The sequence below is a fragment of the Juglans regia genome, chromosome 8 (assembly GCF_001411555.2).
Source record: "Juglans regia cultivar Chandler chromosome 8, Walnut 2.0, whole genome shotgun sequence".
Taxonomy (NCBI): domain Eukaryota; kingdom Viridiplantae; phylum Streptophyta; class Magnoliopsida; order Fagales; family Juglandaceae; genus Juglans; species Juglans regia.
Window position 1 is genome coordinate 28441272 of NC_049908.1, and position 16587 is coordinate 28457858.

The window sequence follows — 16587 nt, forward strand, 5'->3', positions numbered from 1 at the left end:
TGTAATAATTTATAAATTATAATATGAAATTATTTCATATATGAATATATATAATTATATATTAGTATAGCTATATAATATATTAGACTATATAATAGATTAATAGTATTAATATTAGTCTATTAGTATAGTACGTACTTATATTATATATATTAGTATTAGTTAATAGTTATAGTGATTTAGTATAACTAATTACTTAATGGTTTCTCTATTAATGATCTTTCTGATCTTAAAACTACTCATGTGCATCATCTTAATTAATTTGTATATTTTGTTTCCATCAATTCCAAACAAACCAAGAAAGACTAAGGCTAGCTAGGAAACGGGATCTTTTGTGAGTACTAGCTTGTCATATATATGGAAGTTATTTGGAATCATGATGTATTGGAGTACTGGGTGAAGCCAGCCATGTCAATGGTGGTGGTTCAGCTTCTAGTTGCAGGGGTGAATGTCTTTTACAAACTGGCTGCTTATGACGGAATGAGCTTGAGGGTTATTGTTGCCTATCGCTTCAGTTTCGCTGCTGCTTTTATCGTCCCTATTGCTCTCCTTGTTGAAAGGTATTATTAATTATTGTTTCATGTTCTTGGCCTTAATTTACATGATCTCTTGCCTAGCTTCGAATTAATTAGCCATGCATGAGGACTAGACATTAATCAAGTTTCATCGCCATCATCATCATCTATATTTTATGCACAATTTGGCTATTACTAGCTATTTTCTTTTCAAAAGCCATCATCATCATCACCATCATCAACGCATCATGTTCGTCGGTATAAGTTCTAGCTTCTTAAGTTTTTGTGTATATAATTTCATCATATAATATATTTACGGTGGGGGAATCTCAAGCAACTCGATCTAGAAGTTGTTCCAAACATTCTCTAAAAATTTTGTATTACCTCAAAAGCAAGATCAGAGATAAACCTCGTACACATACATGATGATCAAGTGAATTAATTCAAAATATTTTTCGAGCAACATTAAATTCTCTGTAAACACATTTTTTTCATCATGTGACAATATAGACTCTTGCCTAAATTTAAAGTTTTTAAGTAGAAGAGAGATATACACATAAAGTGATCAGCTTCATGACAATATTTATTGCTTACCGTATAAATATTTCAAGTAGTATTAAATCAGCAATAAATGTTATATGATCCAGTACTTTAGTGTATCTATTTGACTAATTCTTCCTTAAAGACTCAAATTAATTTGGACAAGGGCTCGCGATCGATGAATTTTTTTATATATGTACAAGGATATATTGGGATACTAATTAATACAGGTTTTGGCAGGAAAAGTAGACCAAAACTGACTTGGCTAGTACTCTTTCAATCATTTCTTTGTGGATTATTCGGGTAATTATAAAGTTGCAATATATCCCTTCTGCTATATATATATATATATATATTGGTTTTTCAGCGCCATAAGTACTGATTAATATTTATATATGTCATCGACACGCTAATTAATTAATTAATTAATTGTAGGCAATCATTATATCACAATTTATACATTGAGAGCTTGGCTTTGACATCAGCAACGTTTGCTTCAGCCATGACTAACATCATTCCTGCCATTGCCTTCATCCTGGCCGTCTCCTTTGGGTACCCCTCTTTCTCTAATCTAGATCTCTGTGATATTGATGTTCTATATATATATAAAGAACGCTGGATACCTAGCTCAAAAGATAAGGAGTTCATGTTTTTGATGATTAATTTCCAGTTGAGTTTTCTAGCTGACGTGAATATATATATAATATATGTTAGAAATATTAGATCAGAATACGTAGTGGAAATGATATTATCTCGTTGGTAAATCGTAGATTTTGTACAGTTGTTTCACGGATTCTTCAATGTCATTGTTTGTCCACAATCTTCATATCGATGGTGGGGTGTGTTACATTATAATATCATAGCAACACTCACAAATTTCATAACCTAAATGCCGGGACTCGAGATAACCATTTAAGAGAGAGATCATTTGTTTTTTTTTAGTCAAATGTCATTCACAAGGGGGGAGCGAGCTATTTAATAGCCCCTCTATGTGTAACTTTCTTCTTCTTCTTCTTCTTGGCCCTTAATGGCCAACCATCAAGTCTCATAAAGTGGTTTAAGAACCACTTCATAACCTTCAAGAGAAAGTGAAGGAGTGCCTACTATAGATGTCCTTTTCTTATATTATATATATATGGAAATATTGATGATGTTGTGAACAGGTTGGAGAGGCTGGGACTGGGGACAACTGCAGGGAAGGCCAAAGTGCTGGGAACATTGATTGGAATAGGTGGGGCGATGCTCCTCACTTTCTATGAAGGTCCGGAAATCAACATATGGTTAACTAATGTTAACCTTTTGCGACACGATAATAGCCAATTACATCAAAGCCGCGGACACTCGACAACCCTGGAACCTGAAAACCGCCTTTTGGGTTGTATATTGGCATTAGGAAGTTGTCTGTCTTATGCCACTTGGTTAATGGTTCAGGTGATTATATATATATAGCCCAGCACATTGCTGTTTTTTAATGAAACCTATACATATATATATATATATATGTGTGTGTGTGTGTGTGTGTGTGTGTGTGTCATGGTAAGAGAGAGAGAGAGAGAGAGAGAGAGAGAGAGAGAGAGAGGATCTGATCAGATAATTAGAGAGGATCTGGATCGATTAGTGACTAATTAGTTACTAATAATGGTTAGAAAACATGTAGGCTAAAATGATGGAGAAATATCCATGCCACTACTCAAGCACAGCTCTCATGTGTGTAATGGGAGCAATCCAATCTGTTGTTTTTGCCCTGTGCATGGAGAGGGATTGGAGCCAATGGAAGTTGGGCTGGAATATCAGGCTACTCACAGTGGCTTACTCGGTATATATACAGCTTATATATAATTGATACATACATGGATATTTGTACGTACGTACGTACGTAAAATAATTTGTCATGCACGCCATTAGCTTGTCAATAAATGCATGTGAAAGCATTAGCAAAGGATGATCTATTGATCATATGAGTTGCATGCAGGGAATCTTTGGGTCTGGAGTTGTGGTGACCTTATTGACATGGTGTCTGCACATGAGGGGCCCTTTATATGTATCCAGCTTCAACCCTCTAATGCCCGTTTCGGTTGCCATCCTGGGGTCTTTACTACTGGACGAAAAGTTGCACCTTGGAAGGTAAATTATCTCTGCACAATTCCTTGGAATTACGATCTCTCTCTCTCTCTCTCTCTCTCTCTCTCTATATATATATATATATTTGGTTGTATTTTACCATTTTATAAATATATATATGTAATTAATTTTGCATATATATATAATTTTGAAATGACGATAGCATTATAGGAGCCTTGATGATTGTGTGCGGATTATACTCGGTGCTGTGGGGTAAATACAAAGAGATGATCATGAAGAAGAAGAAGATGGTTATAAGTACGTCTCATGCGTGATCAGATCATAGCACCCTGAAAATTAAAGCTCCTCAGAACGAACATTCCGATCGATCGCAACGTCTCGTCGGAAAAAGGGACAGAAAGATAGCAAAGAAATATATGAGAAGATGATGATAAAAAAGAATTGATATAGTACGAAATTAAGCTCGCTCGCTCGCTCGCATTGAAGCTCTATCTAAAACAATGGAGGAAGTAATAAAGAGCTCTCTAATTGTCTATTTATTGGGATATACATGATTTTGTGGCCTAGATATTCGTGTAAGTTGCATGATATCCATTTTGCCATATTGGTATTAATCTGCAGCAGCAAGCGCTAGTGTTTTTATAATGTCGACGTACACCTTTATTGCAGATCCGGACCATTAGCCAGGACGTCGACGTACTAAACTTAACCTTAATGCAACTCCCAACAGCAACGTAAAAAAGATATCTCAATTTATTTTATATATTCATACATATCTTATAAATAAAATTTATAAAATATTATTATTCACGTATCAATTTAAATCATTTGAGATCACTTCAATATTCAATTACAATCAATCCGCTATCGCATCAGTCTTAATTGACTAAGATTTAAATTTTTTTCCCATTTTCACTACAAGATTGAAAACTTTTCTCTCTATACTAACAGAACCAAGATAGAGACCTTGAATTACTCGGATCCTCGTTGCTTATCGGAGCATGGGACCAATTCGGATTGAGAATAGAAGTTTTGGCGACTCTATATTAATCACACCACTGGTAGAGAGCTCGTTGGAACTCTGACCTACTTATGATATGAGATCTATATAAAAAAATTAATTTTTAATAATATATTCTACTTTTTTAAAAAATAAAACGATTGACACTTATCCATGACTGCCAGTAAGATTACTCATTTGAATAAGAGTAATGTTATATAAAGTTATAGAATATGTAAATACTGTGTAGTCATTTTGACAAAAAGTAAGGTCGACTCATAAAAAATTAATTTGTTTTACGTGAATTTTATATTTATTTATTTTTTTAAAATAATTACATAATATTTATATATTCACGATTGTAAATATCATTTTTCACGACTCTAATTAAGGAAGAAAAACAGAGGTACGTTGGATAATGGCAGAGAGAGAAATTAGTGAATGAAAGCGAGAGAAAGTGGAGAAGGAAAATTCAACACAGAGAGAGGAGTACTGTAGGTGGGTCCACGCACTCCATTATGGGGTAGCAATAATACAATAATAGTGCCAAATAAGGCTGCTTTACTTCAGCCCCACCCATCCAGCAACTAGCAACAGCCTCCGGCCGCCATAAAAGGTATTTCAGTATACCTCTAAATTTGTCATAAAAAAATTATTTTATATGTATATTTTTCTCTCACATCAAATAAAGATTAATTTACTTGAATAATATAACAAGTAGTGGTAGCAACAATTCTCGTCGTTAAAAAAAAAAAAAATGCAAAGTGGAAGTTTCAAATATATCATTATAATAAAGTTGTTTATTTATGATCAATTATTTCTTATAAAAATAATTATTTTATATTAAAATGAGTCTATTTTTATCATAAATAATTATTTTCGTAAAAAATAATTCGTCACAAATATTCATTTTTCTCATATATATATATATATATAATGAGCATGCAAAGTGAGTTCAACAATATTGTTAAACATACAATTAAATAAATTTTAAAATATTTATAATAATTTGTATAAATTTATAAAATACAATTAAATATTCAATAAATATCATAACTAGCTCTTGCCCACTAACTAATTAGGAATATTATCTTATCGATCCATAGCCGCCGTACATGATAAGCTAGGCACAATGAATACGCGCGACTACTGCATGCAGCTTAGAAAAGAAAAAACCAAACAAAAAGCTGGTCAGCCAAGTCCGACTTAAACCACTGTATAATTCAATAATCATGTAAATCGTGGACGTCTCATGAGAAGGAGAAGGACCCATGAAGCCTCTGATCTCTCTCGTCGCAGTCCCCACAACTCAGTTGAAAAGTGCAAAGACTGCTTAATTAATTTGGACAATACGTACGTGATGATGCTGGGAAATAGCAACGTAGTCTGCACTGTTTCACTTTATAATAAAACTCCACTGCCTACACTCCACTCCTCATCAAAGCTCTCAACCATCTTCAGCCCTCTCTTCCTCTCTCCCTCTATCTCTCTCTACTCAGACAGCACAACCCAAGATCTCTGATCTCTACCGAAAATTTCTTTCACTTATTTGTCTGTCGTGCGTCGTCTTGCCTGTTTTGGTTTCTCAACTGATCCAAATAAACAAGGCAAGAAAGCTAGGGAACAAAGATTCTTGATCTTCTGCAGCTAGAGGTAATTTGTTTGGAAGCAGATCTAGAGCGATAAGCTGCGATATGGGAGTAGTAATGGAACGAGTCTGTAACACCTTGAATGGGCTGAAGCCGGCCATGTTAATGGTGGTGGTTCAGCTTACCCTTGCTGGGGTCAATGTGTTGTACAAACTGGCTGCAAATGATGGGATGAACTTGAGGGTTCTTGTTGCCTATCGCCACATTTTCGCTACTGCTTTTGTTGCTCCTCTCGCTCTCGTTTTAGAAAGGTATTTGGAATATTTCAAGAGAAACCCCTCCTGAAGTTGTTATTCTACCAGACAAGTATATATAAGACGAAAAAAGAGAGTAGAAAATCGGAGTATTCAAGCTGGGTTGTTCTAAATATATATGTACACTAACATAAAGGCTTTTTGGCAGGAAAAGCAGGCCAAAGCTGACTCGGATGGTGCTCTTTCAGTCATTTCTTTGCGGGCTATTCGGGTAAGTTGCATGCATTTTGCAGTATATATTCGTTCTCTAATTAATTTGCAGCAATATGTAAGCTTATATATTGATTCTATAATTAATGACAACCTAAATATTAATATTAATTGCAGGGGATCATTATATCACAATTTGTATATTGAGAGCTTAGCCTTGACATCAGCAACATTTGCTTCAGCCATGACTAATCTAGTTCCTGCTATTACCTTCATCCTGGCCGTCTCCTTTGGGTACTTAATCCCTCTCTGATCACTTCCACATCTTTGAAAAGAGAAATGATAGTTATTGTCGTAAATGCGTAAGCGTCACATAATTATTTTAAAAAAAATAAATATATACGGAATTCACGTGAAAAAAAATTATTTTTTTAATAATAAATTCTTCTTTTTCAAAACGATTACATAATAGTTATACACTTCACAACTACACGTAACAAAAGAGAATCTTGTGATCATTAATTAGACCTAGTGGTCCTAATTAGTTTTTTGAACAGGTTGGAGAGGTTGGGTCTCGGGACAATTGCAGGGAAGGCTAAAGTATTGGGAACAGTAATGGGAATAGGTGGGGCAATGCTCCTCACTTTCTATAGAGGTGCAGAAATCAACATCTGGTCTACTAACATTAACCTTCTGCATAATCACGGCCAAAACCAGAGCGGCCGGACACTCGGAAATTAATCTACTTCTGGGTGCTACATTGGCTCTAGGAAGTTGTTTCTCATTTGCCTCTTGGTTAATAATTCAGGTGAGAGCTAGATTATTCCACACTCACACACACATATGTATTGTTGGAGAAATCTAGCCCAAGTTGTACTGTTTCCTACGTTGTTTTGCTCCCCTCATATATAGTGATCTGTATAATTACTAACTAATTATAGCCATGAAACAGGCAAAGATGAGTGAGAGATATCCATGCCACTACTCAAGCGCTGCTCTGACGTGTATGATGGGAGCAATCCAATCTGCTGTTTTTGCCCTATGCATGGATCGTGGGGATTGGAGTCAATGGAAGTTGGGCTGGAATGTCAGGCTACTCACAGTGTCTTACTCAGTAAGTTTTCGTGGATTTTACAGCTTGATTTCTACGTACCCTTTTCAATGCCAAAACATTAACAAGGATCGCTAGCTAGCTGTATGAAATTTACTCATCGTAAATATATATGATGTGTTCATGTTGCAGGGAATCGTGGGTTCTGGAGTTGGGATCACTTTAATTGCATGGTGCGTGCGCATGAGAGGCCCTTTATACGTCTCCATCTTCAACCCTCTGATGCTCGTTTCAGTTGCCATTATGGGATCTTTATTACTGGACGAAAAGCTACACCTCGGAAGGTATATATATTATATATGTTAGACGATGCGAAACTAGGGCGCTTCTACACTGCTTTTAGTTTTCACGTCAATAATATTGCATTGAACATTTTGATCTGTATCTGATCATGAATTTTGCCTACTTGTTTAATGACACTGCATACAGCATACTAGGAGCCGTGTTGATAGTGTGCGGGTTATACGCAGTGCTGTGGGGTAAAGGGAAGGAGATGAAGAAGAACAACATCACTCAAGTAGCACCCTCAAATTGCTCTCCAGACTCTGAGTTGAGAGAGATCGTTGTCACGTATCCAGTAGTAGTACTGGACAATAATACCAAGAACATGAATACAGATATTAAAACCGAAAGCAGCCAGCTCCCGATAATTAGCTCTAAAGCCTCCCCCATAGATGATCATGGCAACACATTGGAACATTAGGAGGTTGGAGAAAATGATGAAGAAAGTAATACCGAAGAACATGATGATGATCATACAGAAAAACCAACAGAGTATTAATATAGCGTATGAAAACACGCATGCATGCATGCATAAAGCAAATTGAAGCTTCTTTCCGGCAAATTGGCAATTCTTGATCATCTCGATATTCGACTATTAATGTAATAATATTCTTTTAAAGGTGAAGAGATTTGTTATTTGATTCATTCATTTTTTTTGTACACTTCTTTTGACTTCATTATAAATGAAAGGAAGAATTTTGTTTTTGCTTTACTTTTCCGGAAAATAATTTGTCTCTTGGATGATGCGTCAAAACGCGTACCAAAATTACATAATTTTTTTTATTAAAAATAAATATAAGAAAAAAAATTTTAAGAGAAGAAAAAGATCATTTATCTCATAAAAATAATTTTCATCTTCAATTCACACTATTTCATTAAACAGAAGCCATAAATTTAATATTAGTGCACAGTTTGATGAGTAAAATCGCTTACAAGAAGATTTTTTCATATAAAAATAATCTTTAACATGATTTCATATGATCTGTTACATCTATTTTATGTAATATAAAAATAATTTTATAAGCTTATGTATTACATCCAAAGTAATACGTTAACTTGTAGATTTACTTTTGTAATCTCTTTATATGGTTAAAGTATTTCTTTTTTTAAAATTCCCAAACTCTCAACTTTTGATATCAAGAGTCACAAATATAACGTTTGATTTACTATTTACATATAATTTCACAAAACCAAATCATATATATATATATATATGTTCTCATTTTGAGCCATGTATTGGTACAAAGTAAAATAAACAAGTTTATTGACATTTAGGAAGCATAAAAATCCCTTTAAGTTTATTGTCTAAATTCTTGAAATTTCCCATTCCAAACAAGTTTATTACAAAATCCTGCTCCAATTTGCAGACACAAAATTTCACTAAACATTGATCCATTTGGAGACATTGAGTAAAAATAAAATTAAAAAATCGCTTCCATTTTGCAGAAGAAGAAACAAATTTAAGAGAAAAATGTAGTCTTCATTTGGATACAAAAAAGTCAATTTCACTTTCATTTCATCTCATGATTATAACTTTTTCATATTCTTATATAATATATAATAAATAATTTAATTATTTCAAATAATAATAATAATAATATTAAAAAATAAAATTTTATTCAATTTTCATCTCAACTCACATCATCTCAACTTACTATTCAAATCGTAAATATGATATATTATATTTAATCGCATAAGTGTGTAAATTAATTTGTCCAATATTCCTATATATACTAATATTTTTAAAAGATTTTGCTACACATAAGACGATGTGTTAACACATTATTTATAGTGAAATCTATTATAATTTTAAAAAAAATTAAAATACAAATTATTTTTTAGCATAATTAAACTTCCACATGCCTAAAAAGTAAGATATAAATAGATTTAATAAATCTTTAAAAAAAAAAAAAAAACAAGACCAAGAGTGCATAAATATTAAATGACTCTGGAAATTTGATCGTCTCTTCCTCCATCGTGAAATTTCATTGAATCTCTCGCTCACACACTCTCTCTGAGCTCAAACCCTACCCGATTCTTATCTGTCCCCCCATCTCAAGCGAATTGGGTCTGAATCCGAGAGGAGGTAGGATTCTGTTCGAGCCACGGATAAGGGTGGGTGGGGGGCATCTGTTGGAATCGATTTGAGCGAGAGGAGTCAGAAGAGGTGTTGGAGGTTAAGCTATGGACGGTGATTCCTGGAGCGCTCGTCTCTCTTCGGCTTCGAAGCGTTACCAGTCCGCTCTTCAATCCCGATCCGGTGAGCTCGATTGGCCTTTTTCCTGTTCTTGTTCTTGGTTGTTGTAGATGTGGGGATTGGGGAGGGTCTACGTTCGATAAGGTTGATGCGGTTATATAGCCTGAATACTGCTTTTTCTATTTGTGGTGGGAAAATGAGGGAAATTTCTGGTGGTGGAAATGGTTGGACCTTGAGTTCGTGGTTATTTCTATGTGAAACTGGAAAAAGATCTTTTAGCGTCGTTTATGTGATTATGTAGCCTGAATAACAGTGTATGGGTTTTCTGGTAGCCAAAAAAACGGGGGAGAATTCTGGTGACTGTAGGGTAGATATGATGACGATGACTATTATTATTAGAATTAGTATTTCCTTTCGATAAATGGAAAATATTGAGTTTTAAAGCGATACTGGTATGATTATTTGGCCCGAATGACTCACTTCCTTTTGTTGTTTATTTTTTCGTTGCTGTGAAATGAGGGAAATTTTGGTGACTGGAGTCGTGGAGCTTAAATTGCTTGTTGTATGGACATGGAAATTGATGAAAGCTTCACTTGTTGGAGTGATTGTTTTGTCTGAAGAGTTTTCTAATTTTTGAGTTTTTTCTTTTAAGATTCCTAGGAACTGATGAAATAGTTTCTGATTTTTTTATTGCTCTTGAGCATTTGGTGTAATTACTTGGCCTGAGCATCTCTACAATTTTGCAAGTGTGCGTGTGTGTTGGTATCTTGAAAGTGAAGGGAAAATAATGGAACTGGTGTTCACCATTTTCTTGCATCGTCTAGCTCCTAACTTGTAATTAGGTTTTCGCTTTGGTATACTTCCTGTGTACTTGGGATTAGCCTATTTACTTGTTTCAATAAAATCTTACTTATAAAAAAAGAAAAAGTGAAGGGTGGGATTAACTTGAGTGACTCTGAGAAGGGTGATCGAACTTCTAGCTTCTTGGAGAGGCCTTCAAGGCAACTTTAGGTTGCAGCGATATTGAAGATGGTCCCAATATGCCTTTGGTGGTGTATTTGGAAGGAGAGGAACGAAAGAAGCTTCGAAGATTGAGAGCAGCCAAGAACTTCAATACTTTACTCCATTGGTCATTTTTAATTGATTTAGTGGCATGAACTTTCACGAATTTCTTGTATCCCTAAACTAACAAGCATAGGTGTTGTTAATACCTACTTTTCCCTTCACTGTTTTTCTTGATTGGTAAACAAAATTTTATTGATCATAAGAATAGGCAGGAGCCCAAGTATACGGGACTTGGGTTTTCAATTTTATGATTAATTAGAGTCATTAAATTAATTTTCATTGAAGTTGATACCACTATTTTTTTCTTTTTTCTTTTTGGATTGGCACCTGGTGTCCGGGAACAGCGTCCCGACTAATCCCAGGGGTGCATAGGCCCTTGACAAGGAGTTTCCCGCAAGTGCACTTTGGGTAATTCAAGGGGAATTGAACTTGGTACCACTATTTGGCTTTGAAGTTGCCTTTTTCTTTATAAGTAATTGAAGATTTTATTTAAAAACACAGAAAGGCATAGCCCAAGTCAACAAATGGAATGTCTAACTGGAAATGGAAAAAGAGACGAGAAAATCATGGAAACTCAGCTCATTAAAATCTATAGAATCTGCCCAAAGGAACATAGTATTGAGGTTGCCTTTTCTGTAAATATATTTTGTTTAATTGCTTGATAATACTGTGTGAGTCTTGATAGCTCCAAGAGTTGGACTTTATGCACAAAACCTTCATTTTGTGCTCCATTTGGTTGGGACTACCCTCTTTTTTTTTTTTTTTTTATAAGTAAGAAACTTTATTGATTGAATGAAACTAGGCTAAGCCCATGTACACAGGAAGTAAACAAAAGAGACACCTAATTATATTCTAGAAAGCTGAAAAGAAAACAAAAACTCATGAATATTCCCTCCCTTTAAAACTATAGCAGAAAACCATTGAGCCAAAGAAAATACAAGAAGTTCCATATTTCCTCCACAGCTCTCTCCTTGTTGTTGAAGCACCTCTCATTTCTTTCCATCCATATACACCACAATAAGCACAAAGGAACCATTCTCCACGTCGCTGCCAGTTGAGAGCTATGATGATGCTATTCCAACATGCTAGGAGTTCCACCACACTCTTGGGCATAACCCAAGTCAAACCAACTCAACTAAATATACCCAGCCCATAACTCTCTTGCCACCTCGCAATGCAGAAAAAGATGTTCAATCGATTCACCATTGTGCTTACACATGTAACAACACTCCATTACAATCATCCCACGTTTCCTTAAATTGTCAGCCGTCAAAATCTTTCCTAAAGCTGCAGTCCAAGTAAAAAATGCAACTTTGGATGGCACAGGAGCTCTCCAATTCCATGGAAACACAATGGGCTGATGATCTGTCAGCACCTTATAGAAAGATTTAACAGAAAAATTTTTACTCCCCGAGTGTTTCCACAGCATTTTATCTCTCCCATTTCCTCCTATCCTCTTGGAATAAAGCAAGCTGAAAAAACCTGCAATCTCCTCAACTTCCCAATCCTGCGCATTTCTGGAAAAGATCATATCCCAATCCTGGTCGGGACTACTGATGAAATATAAGAATGTAAACTTTGAAAGTCCCACTAGTTAGCTTTGTTTGAATGAGCTTGTGATACGAGGCATGAACTTCTTGTTTTCCCCCCAATTTTGTTTTACTTAGTTTTCACACTGACTTAGTTTTCACACTGACCAAATGCAGATATGTTCATGGGATTTGAAGAAATTGATGGGGATGATGATATAAGGGAGGAGTTTCCATGTCCATTCTGCTCAGAGTACTTTGATATAGTCGGATTGTGCTGCCACATTGATGAAGAGCATCCTCTGGAGGCAAAGAATGGGGTATTTCTCCTTTCATATATGTTAATAATATTCTGCATATGTTAAATCTTATGAGTGTAATTAGGCATGTTCATTATACTGGTGTACTTGGGCGATGCCTTTTATATCAATAAAACTTTACTTTTACTTATCCAAAAAAAAATCTTACGAGCGAGTAAGAAACTTTTGGGATATCTATATTCTCAAAATTTTTTGTTTAATGTCTGCATCATTAGCAGAAAGCTATTTGATATTTGTAATTTTCTCTCCTGTGCTAGCTAGTCAACAGCATAACTAATGTTAAGAGCCTTAAATTCCAACTGTGGAGTTTCTCTGCATGAGTATTGATTCATCTAATTGATCCTAAGTATTTGGGATATAAGCAGGTAGAGAATTAGGCTCTCAGTGATTTCCTCTCATCTAGTGCCAGCATCGAAAATGAATGGCACTATCAAAAAAAGAGTTAGGCTGTCTCAGAGATTTCCTCTCACGATATTAGATAGCAGCTCTTTGCTTTTTACTGCTCTTCATGGTATTAGAGAGTTATGTGCGTAGCTTTGAAGATTATGCAAAGCCTGTGTAGTTTCTTCTATTTCTCCTTTTCAAGGCTTTTAGTTAGGTGGTTCTTGTATTCGTCCTATGTATTGGGGTGACACCTGCTTTTCTGTCTTAATAAAATGTTTCTTGCTTATCGGAAAATCCAACTCAATGAAGAGCAGGATCTGAGCAAACCAGAGTGATTACTCCCAATATCTTTCTCTAGCCTTGAGCCAAAGTTGTCAAAAAAAGAATTCTTGATATGCTGATTAAGGGAATCCATTTGATAAACTAATCAATCGTTAATCCATCGGTGGACATAAAAAATATTGATGTAAGAGTTTGTAAGCCTTGATTGCTTTGGCTGAGATGTACTAATAAAAAAAATGCTTTGGCTGAGATTGAAAGCCTAAATTGCTTTGGCTCTTGGTACATGCAACCTTTGGTAAGAGTTTTTTGTTTGATATGTGACGAATAAAATATTACAAATCTTTTCTGTTCCCTAGAAGGAGGGTGCTAATTGAACCCTAGTTTTGCTAACTGCGGGGACTGTTTATCTGCAGGTATGTCCAGTTTGTGCAATGAGGGTGGGGGTTGACATGGTTGCTCACATAACCCTACATCATGGAAATATATTCAAGATATCCTTTTTTATTTTTGAGTTTAATCTCTTACAACTTTTCTATGGAATCCATTCAGGCGTTGTTCTTGAATCATTTTTGTGCTTCATTGGAAGTTAACTTCTTCAATATGAGTTTAGAAATAAAGTGGCTTCTGAAAAGAATAGTTGACGCTGAAATGGTTCTCTAATGATTTATGGCGCCAATTTTCTTTTCCAGCACTTTGTCTGGAGGTGCTGGAAAGATCAAAAGAATTGATTTTGTTTCATCTATCCCTTCCCACATTGCTGCACTTATTTCTCCACTGAGTTTTCCGTTTTCACTATTGCTGTTTCTGAACCACCAAAATGGGGAAAACATTGTAGTGACCGAAGTATAGTTAGTCAACAATAAAATGTATAGTAAGTCATGTGGATTAACAGGACGTTCGAAGACAAGGAGAGATCTTTTGAGGATCTTAGATCTTTTTTTGTTAGGATGTTATTTGTATGGTCCATAGCTATAGACTTTAATGGCTTAAACTTGGCTGAATTTCTTGTTTCCTCTTCTTCTTCCTAGATAGGTGTTTTCTCTTTGTATACCATCTTGTGTACTTTGGGCTATGCCTATTCTTTAATACAATCATTTACTTATCAAAAAATAAAAATAAAAGTCATGTGGATTAGCCTTCTTTTGGAATTATGCTTAAATTATCTTCCTTCCTGGTCGTCAACTCCACAAATATGCTCCATAATACAAGTCATTCTGGTGGTTTTTGGTTTTCTCTTTCTCTCACCTATTTCCTAACATTGTATCTGGTTACCACCAGTTTTGATCAAACTTATTATCAGGAGGATTTGAGTTAATGCTCTAAATTCCTTAACGAGTTGTTTACATGCAGCGCAAGAGGAAATCACGTAAAAGTGGTTCTCATTCTACACTATCACTCTTGAGGAAAGAACTTCGAGAAGGAAACTTCCAGTCCCTTTTTGGGGGTTCTTCCTGTATAGTCCCCTCATCCAATGCAGCACCAGATCCATTGTTGTCATCATTTATTTTGCCCATGGGTGATGATTTTGTTAGTGTTCAATCTCAGTTTCCAACTGAAACAGTTTCGGTCAAGAGAAGCTCTGGGGAGAAAGAATCAAAGAGGTACGGAATTGCATTTCAACTTTTTTTCCTCTCCCTCTTATTAAGTCATTTTCATCGATGCATTAGGATCTGTGACAATGTTGATTTTATCTCACTATGGCTATGAAACTTTTTGTGGTATTAATGGTGACAGACCATCCACAAAGGTTACTATTCTAAATGAAAGGTCTATATATAGGCATGCATACACATACATACACGCACATGCACACAAAATTTGTATCCTTTAAGTCATGCAAAAGTCCCATAATTGTTCCGATAGAAGGGTTTCTGAGGGAATCATAAAACAGGTTCTATGTATTTACGTTTGATTGGAAAAATGCAGTGACCTTATTTTATGTGGTAGATGTGAGAGTTTTAAACTTTAAAGCTTCACCCAACCTTTAAAATGAAATGTAGGCTGCTTGATAAAGTTTATTGGTACTGAAACACATGCATATGTGCCCTCAATAATTTGTCTCTAGCGAACGACAAATTCAGAATTTTGCTTCATCCAAACGAATGTAATTTGTGTAACATGAAAATTGTTCCCAGTAGAAATGTGACTGGTTATTTTATGCTGCAAAAGCATTCATAGAATTTAGGTCATCCTACACAACATGGTATTCAAGTGCTGTGCACATTAATTATCCTTCTATGCATGAACGCAAGTTCGAATTTTTGGTCAGAAACCTAAGGCATGCTACAAAGACAATGATTCTACCCTTCTTTTGATTCTGCCAATTTATCCTACTTTATATAATTTCCTTTCTATGACCCTTAACGTTGCTGCTCCATCACTTAAGTATTCTACAATATACGTAAATATATATGTTGAATCATGCCAAAGGCCTATGGCCTGATGGGCATAACCCCAGCCTCCAAAAAGGAGGTCTGGAGTTCAAAATCCCCCTCCACTCAAAAAAAAAACCCAATGAATCATACAATAATTATCTTATTTTTTATTTATAAAAATATATATATATATGTTGAATCATTTCCATGTTTGTCTGACTGAATTGTTCTTCTGGCAATATCTGATACTTTGTTTTTTTTTTTTTTTTGGGTTGCAGAAATGTCCAGTCATCTCCGCTCTCTATCAAGGATCAGGAAGAGAAGGCAAAAAGATGTCATTTTGTTCATGGGCTGTTGCTGTCCACCATTCTTGATGACAATTTATGAAGATCAGAATGGCTGGCTTATTAGTCTTCAAACTTACAATCAAAAGCCCTGCAATGTATGGTTTGTATTTAGTGTATCTGTCAATGTACTAAACAGAGAGAGTGTGGAATAAGGTGTTAGGAATGAGTGTAATTTACGTCGCATGTGAACTTTAGTTGCTAGGCCTGAACGTACTTCTATATCATCTTTTAATGTCAGGTCATAAATTAAAAAGAAAAAAAATTAAGTTATCTCTATTTTATTTTCTCATTGTTTTACGTTTAATTAAGCAGTAGAACCCACATATCTGACTTTGGGCTGTGCAGCCTCAGACTTTTTTTTATGGTGGATGTCTAAAATTGATCATTTGTGGCCATATAAAGGAGAGGTTAAGGGGGAATATTCCGATGCCTTGCGTAGGTTGAGATAAAAGAAAAATGAAAGGTCCATTCTCTTCCCCGTTGACGCGAAGCTTGAGCTTTAGAA

At 35.2% G+C, this 16587-nt stretch overlaps 1 protein-coding gene and 1 pseudogene across 1 annotated transcript; both read left to right on the top strand.

Annotated features, from left to right (window-relative positions):
- The first annotated feature begins 408 nt into the window (after positions 1-408).
- Positions 409-8004, top strand: LOC109020845 (annotated as a pseudogene).
- Positions 8005-9530: 1526 nt separating this feature from the next.
- Positions 9531-16363, top strand: LOC109007655 (protein DEHYDRATION-INDUCED 19 homolog 3-like). Its single transcript, XM_035693626.1, has 5 exons — positions 9531-9843; positions 12552-12694; positions 13774-13851; positions 14705-14961; positions 16014-16363. Exons 1-5 carry the CDS (start codon positions 9768-9770, stop codon positions 16120-16122), a joined length of 663 nt encoding a protein of 220 aa, XP_035549519.1. The 5' UTR covers positions 9531-9767; the 3' UTR covers positions 16123-16363.
- Positions 16364-16587: the final 224 nt, after the last annotated feature.

Coding starts and splice junctions, on each gene's coding strand:
- LOC109007655 (XM_035693626.1), top strand. CDS start 9,768: ATGGACGGTGATTCCTGGAGCGCTCGTCTCTCTTCGGCTTCGAAGCGT. Junction 9,844..12,551: donor CGCTCTTCAATCCCGATCCG/GTGAGCTCGATT, acceptor GACCAAATGCAG/ATATGTTCATGGGATTTGAA. Junction 12,695..13,773: donor CTCTGGAGGCAAAGAATGGG/GTATTTCTCCTT, acceptor GTTTATCTGCAG/GTATGTCCAGTTTGTGCAAT.